Below are 5,797 nucleotides of genomic sequence, written 5' to 3'. Positions count from 1 at the left end.
GGACTCCTCCCCCTCACCTTGGTGTGCCCGAATTTGTACTGGCTGGAGTCGATATCGAGGGAGCTCAGCAGCTTTTCCGCCCCCTTGCGGCTGTCGATGAACTGGCCCTCGGGGATGGCCGCGGGGTTCAGGATACGGTACCTGCGGGGAGGGGATCGTTAGTGACCCTGGATCTCTGAGGCCGTCCTGTGATGCTGCGAGCTTCCCCTGCAGCAGTGCCCCAGGAGGGGGGCAGACCTACCTCTGTCTGAAGTCCCCGTAGAGGATGCGGTTGGGGAAGCCCTTCCTGCAGATGCGGATGCCCTCCAACACCCCGTTGCAGCGCAGCTGGTGCATCACCAGGGGGTTGTCCATCACCCCTTAGGTGGGAAGAGAGGCAGTTACCCCAGGTCAATGGTGGTTCTGCCCCTTAACCCTGCCCACTCTCCCCATCTCTAGTCCCTTCCCCACAACCCCACCCATGACATTTTAACCCCCCTTAATCCCTTAGCCCCACCCCTTCCCCTAAGCCCCTCCCCTTCCTTTTAACCCTATACATGAGAAATAAGTCCCAACCATTTGCTTCTTAGCCCTGCCCCCTGTCATTCACCCCCCCATAGTCCCATCCCTTAGCACCACCCCTTTTCCCATAGTCATTAGCCACACTCCAATATCTTTTAACCACTCCCCCATGCCCTTTAGCTCCACGCCATTCTCTTAGCCTCTCCCATGCTCCTTAGCCCCACCCCTTTCCTTAGCCCCACCCTTTGCCCTGTCCTTTTGTTCCTGAGTCCCTCTCCTCCCTCCAAGGCCCACCCCATTCTCTTAGCATCTTCCCTATGTCTGTAGCCACACCCCTTGCCCTTAGCACCGCCCCTTTCCCAGAAAGCCCCGCCCCCTCACCCGGTGCCTTCCGCTCATTGGGGATGATGCAGCGTACGAAGTGGGGGTGAGTGGTTTTCAGATTCGCCATCAGCTTGTTCAGATTCTCCTGGGGAGGGGGGGGAGAAGGGAAAGAGGAAGGTGGGTCAGTGCCCGGGGGGCAACGTCAGTATCTGGTAGAATAGGGCAATGGCCCAGGTAACCCCCACCCCAGGGAAGCCCTCATGGTGAGACACCCCCATCCCCCTTCCAGGTATTTCCCTTCCTCTCTTGTCCCCTCCCCATGGGCACCTCCCTCCCGTAATGGGAATTTTTCCCCTTTCTGGGATTCCCCTTCTCCAAAAGCCTCCCCAGGATCAAAGGTGTCGGGGCGTCATACCCGGTGCAGCGCTGAGACCGTCTGGAAGGAGGAGCCTTTCTTCTTGGCTCCCTTTCCCTTCCCCCCGTCGCTGCCTGCAGGGGAGAGAGCGCAGGAAAGGGGGCATGAGAGGGGTGGGGAGGGAGGGGGTAGGTTGGGGGGTTGAGGCTGTTCTGTACCTGGCTGGGTCTCTCTCTCGTCCCATCCATCTATCTATCCCCCATCCCTCCCTCCATCGCCCATCTATACATCCTCCCTACCCATCCCCCCATCCAGGCACTTTCCTTCCAACCAACCATCCATCCTCCCCATCCCTCCCTTCCTCCATCCATTTATCCCCTCTATCGTCCATCTATCAAACCTCCTCTTATCCATTCCTCCATCCAACCCTCCACCCATCCCTCTATCCAGCCACATTCCGTCCTTCCTTCCATCCATCCATCCATCCATCCATCTATTTTCCACCTATCCAGCCAACCATATCCCATCCCATCTTCTAGCCATCCATCCAGCCATCCATCCTCTCCCCGTCTCTCCATCCCTCTCTCCTTCCACACCTTCATCAATTGCTCCATTCTCCCTACCTCCTTCCACACCCTCTCCCATTCCTCCATCTCTCTCTCTCACCCTGCCTTGTTTTCTCACCACTGTCGGCCGCAGCGTAGTTGGCGAAGAGGAGGGCAAGGAGTTTGAGGGCGGATTTCTGGTAGAGCCCCACCACGGTCTCATTGAGCGGGTCCTTGTTCTTCTGCAGCCAGCCAGTGATATTGTAGTCCACCGTGCCGGCATAGTGGATGAGGGAGAAATGCGCCTCCGGCTTCCCCTTGATGTTCCGCGGCTTGCCGAAGTTCCCTGACTTGCCCAGGTGGTTGTCGTAAAGCTTGGCCTTGAAGGTTATGTCCGACGCCTTGGGGAACATGCACTCCTCCTCCAGGATGGACATGATGCCCATGGGCTGGTGGGGGGATGGAGAGAAGAGAAGAGAAGAGAAGAGAAGAGAAGAAAAGAGATGGATAGCATGAGAAAGGAAGAGAAGTATAAAAGGAGAGTTAAGAGAGAAAGGATGAGCAGAAGAGGAGAAGAGATGAATACAATGAGGAAGGGAAAGAAGAAAAGGATAGAATGAGAGAGAAGAAAAATAAAAGAGAAGGGATAGATAGAACAAGAAGAAAAGAGAGAGAATAGAAAAGAAAGAATGGGGAAGTAAAAGAGAGAGTTCAGTTTTAAGATTAAGAGACTGGCTGCCTCAAGGAGGTGGGGAATGGGACATGGAAGAGGTCTCTTTATGCCTGACCTGACCCAGGTCCACCCAAGCTGAGCCCAAGAGGGTCAAGTTGTTTTCTGACCCAACCCCGATCCTTCCCCTGACCCTGAGTCAGTGCCCCTGCCTCCTGTCCATGGGCTTGGCATGGCGCCAGTGGCTGCGTGCCCCGCACCTGCCATCCGCTGCCCCCTGCCGCACTGGGTGTGCTGTGGTGCCAACGCCCCCGGGCAGGAGGAGGAGAGCCAACCTGATCTGAACCCCACACTTGTAGCTGGATCCCATCAGGCTTGGGTTGGGCTGCAGGGCTCCAGGATATGGGACCTTTCCCCTCTAGGGGGCGCCAGGAGGGGGCTGTCTCAGGGGGAGGTACCTTCTCGATGAGGTCTATGCAGGCCTGCAGGTCCATGCCGAAGTCAATGAATTCCCACTCGATTCCCTCCTTCTTGTACTCCTCCTGCTCCAGCACGAACATGTGGTGGTTGAAGAACTGCTGCAGCTTCTCGTTGGTGAAGTTGATGCAGAGCTGCTCGAAGCTGTTGAACTGGGGAGGAGGTTGGGGAACAAGAGACGAGTGAGAACAAAAAGTGCCCCCTGCTATGGAGAGCCCATAGCTCAGTGGTTTTCCAACTTTTTTTCTGGCAACCCAGTTGAATAAATTGTTGATGCCCATGACCCGACGGAGCTGGGGATGAGGGGTTTGAGGTATGGGAGGGGCTCAGAGCTGGGGCAGAGGGTGGGGGTGCAGGGGTGAGGGCTGCAGGGTGGGGCCAGGAATGAGGGGTTCAGGGTGTGGGAGGGGCTCTGGGCTGGGGCAGGGGGTTGGGGTGTAGGAGGGGGGTCAGGGCTCTGAGCTGGAGGTGTAGGCTCTGGGGTAGGGCTGGGGATGACGGCTTTGGGGTGCAGGAGGGGTTCTGGGTCTGGGGAGGCTCAGGGCTGGGGTAGAGGATTGGGGTGCAGGGGTGGGGCATGGGTTTACCTGTGGTGGCTCCCGGTCAGTGGCGCAGCGGGGGTGCTAAGACAGGCTTCCCGCATGTCCTGGCACTGCGGACCGCGCTCTGCCCTGGAAACGGCCAGCAGCAAGTCTAGCTCCTAGGTGGAGGTGTGCAAGCAGCTCCGCGTGGCTCTCGCCTGCAGGCACTGCCCCCCCACAGGAACTGCCTCCCAGTGCGGAGTCAGTGCTCCTGGCGGGGGCAGCGCATGGAGCTCCGTGGCCCCCCCACCTAGGAACCGCACCTGCTGCTGGCCACTTCCAGGGCTCAGCACGGTCTCAGAACAGGTAGGGACTAGCCTGCCTTAGCTGAGCAGCGCCGCTGATGGGACTTTTTACGGCCTGGTCGGTGGTGCTGACCAAAGCCGCCACGACCCAGTGCCTTACATTCCGTGACCCAGTACTGGGTCGTAACCCTCAGTTTGAAAACCACTGCCATAGAGGCATCTGGGGAAGACATACCAGAGTGTAACTGCGTCTACCAGGTGGTGCTTTTCTATGGAGCCACCTAATGGAGGAAGGGAGGAACTGCACCACAGCCAGCACTCCCTACAGCGCCCTCTGCTGGGAGAGGCTGGGGCTGGAGTAGCTGGGAGCTCCCCCACAGCCAGTGCCCCTGCCCTGCTCCCTACAGTGCCCCCTGCTGGGGGAATCACTTACATCGAAGATCTCAAAGCCAGCAATGTCCAGCACCCCGATGAAATACTGACGCGGCTGCTTCGTTTCGAGGGTGTTGTTGATCCTGGTCACCATCCAGCCGAACATCTTCTCATACACAGACTTGGCCAGGGCTCCGATAGAGTAATACACCTGCGGGGGATCGCCAGAGGTATGTTAGAGATAGGGAGGAGGGGTAAGTGTTTGAGGAGAAAAGAATGGGGTGAGACATGTGTGAGCTCTGAAAAGAAAGAAAGAAAGAAAGAAAGAAAGAAAGAAAGAAAGAAAGAAAAAAGAGGAAGGAAGGGATGGAGGAAGGAAGGGAGGGAGGGAGGAAGGAAGGGAGGAAGGGAGGGAGAGAGGAAGGAAGGGAGGAGGGGGGAAGGGATAGAGGTAGGGAGGAAGGAAGGGATAGAGGAAGGAAGGGAGGGAGGAAGGAAGAGAGGAGGGGGAAGGGATAGAGGTAGGGAGGGAGGAAGGAAGGAAGGGATAGAGGGAGGGAGGGAGGGAGGAGGGGGGAAGGGATAGAGGTAGGGAGGGAGGCACGGAGGGAGGAGGGGAGCGGGGTCTCACCTGCTGGACATTCTGCCCCTTGGTGACATACTCATTCCCCACCTTGACCCGGGGGTGACACAGCCCCTTCAGCAGGTCGGCCGAGTTCAGCCCCATCAGGTAGGCGGATTTATCCGCATCTGCAAGTGGAGAGACGTGGGCAGTGATCCCTATGTGTGACCACACCTCTCCTGCTTCCTCCCCTTTGCCTCCCAGTGGTCCCTCCCCACACCACCATCCCCTCAACCCCCTTGAACACCCCACCCACTGTGGTCCCTGCACCCCACCTCCTGCCGAGTGTCCCCCCCACTCCCTGGATCTTCCCGCTGTTTTCTGGTGGTCCCTCCTCCCTCTGCGTTCCTGGAAGCCCCCAGTGGTCCCCTCCCTGCATGGCTCACTCTTCTCATCGGTGTCCCCCATAATCCATCCCTCCCCCCTGTGCCTGCCCCCTGCCCACCCTCAGTGCCGTCGGGCTCAGCCTGTTCCTCGCGCTGCTTCTGCTTGAACTTCATGTTTCCGAAGTGCATGATGGCGCCCGTCAGCTTGTAGACCCCGACCTTCTCCTCGGACGTGAAGCCCAACACGTCGAACGCGCTCTGGGGACAAAGGTGAGGGGAGGGAAGGGATGGAGGGTCAGGTTTAGGACAGCCTCTCCTCCAACCCCAACGCTGCATGATGTGCCTTAAGGGGCTTGGAGACTCTTTAGTGCGGAGGAGGGGACTGAGTCCTCATTCCCCCCATCCTTCCATGCCATTGTCCATCCATCTATCACCACACACGTCCCTCCATCCATCCTCCCACCCTCCATCTGTCCCTCCTTCCCCACACACAGTCTTCCATCCACCCACCAACTGTCCATCCATTGTTCCCCATACGCACCCCTCTATCAATCCATACACTCACCAACCGCCCATCCCCTATTCCCTATAGATACCCCTCCATCCATGCATCGATCCCCACATGCATCCATCCATCCATCCATCCCACACGCACCCATCCATCCATCCATCCATCCATCCATCCATCCCCATACACACCCATCCATCCATCCATCCCCATACGCACCCTTCCTCCCATCCATCCATCCATCCATCCCCATACACACCCTTCCTCCCAT

At 58.0% G+C, this 5,797-nt stretch overlaps 1 protein-coding gene across 1 annotated transcript in view; it reads right to left on the bottom strand.

Annotated features, from left to right (window-relative positions):
- The window catches only part of LOC112104697 (myosin-6-like), a gene marked incomplete at its 3' end in the record, with an annotated part of 18,497 nt that overhangs the window by 2,846 nt on the left and 9,854 nt on the right, over positions 1 to 5,797 (bottom strand). Inside the window, exons 10-18 of the mRNA XM_029914149.1 lie at positions 5,138 to 5,276; positions 4,702 to 4,820; positions 4,132 to 4,281; positions 2,854 to 3,024; positions 1,865 to 2,174; positions 1,241 to 1,314; positions 883 to 970; positions 242 to 359; positions 18 to 141 (exon numbers count right to left, since the gene is read on the bottom strand). Of these exons, the coding sequence (XP_029770009.1) occupies positions 18 to 141; positions 242 to 359; positions 883 to 970; positions 1,241 to 1,314; positions 1,865 to 2,174; positions 2,854 to 3,024; positions 4,132 to 4,281; positions 4,702 to 4,820; positions 5,138 to 5,276 (1,293 nt within the window). The remainder of the gene's footprint in view (positions 1 to 17; positions 142 to 241; positions 360 to 882; positions 971 to 1,240; positions 1,315 to 1,864; positions 2,175 to 2,853; positions 3,025 to 4,131; positions 4,282 to 4,701; positions 4,821 to 5,137; positions 5,277 to 5,797) is intronic.

Source organism: Terrapene carolina, unplaced genomic scaffold (genome assembly GCF_002925995.2).
Source record: "Terrapene carolina triunguis isolate 2854851 unplaced genomic scaffold, T_m_triunguis-2.0 Scaffold32147, whole genome shotgun sequence".
Classification (NCBI taxonomy): domain Eukaryota; kingdom Metazoa; phylum Chordata; order Testudines; family Emydidae; genus Terrapene; species Terrapene triunguis.
This window is presented reverse-complemented; position numbering and strand designations above follow the sequence as displayed.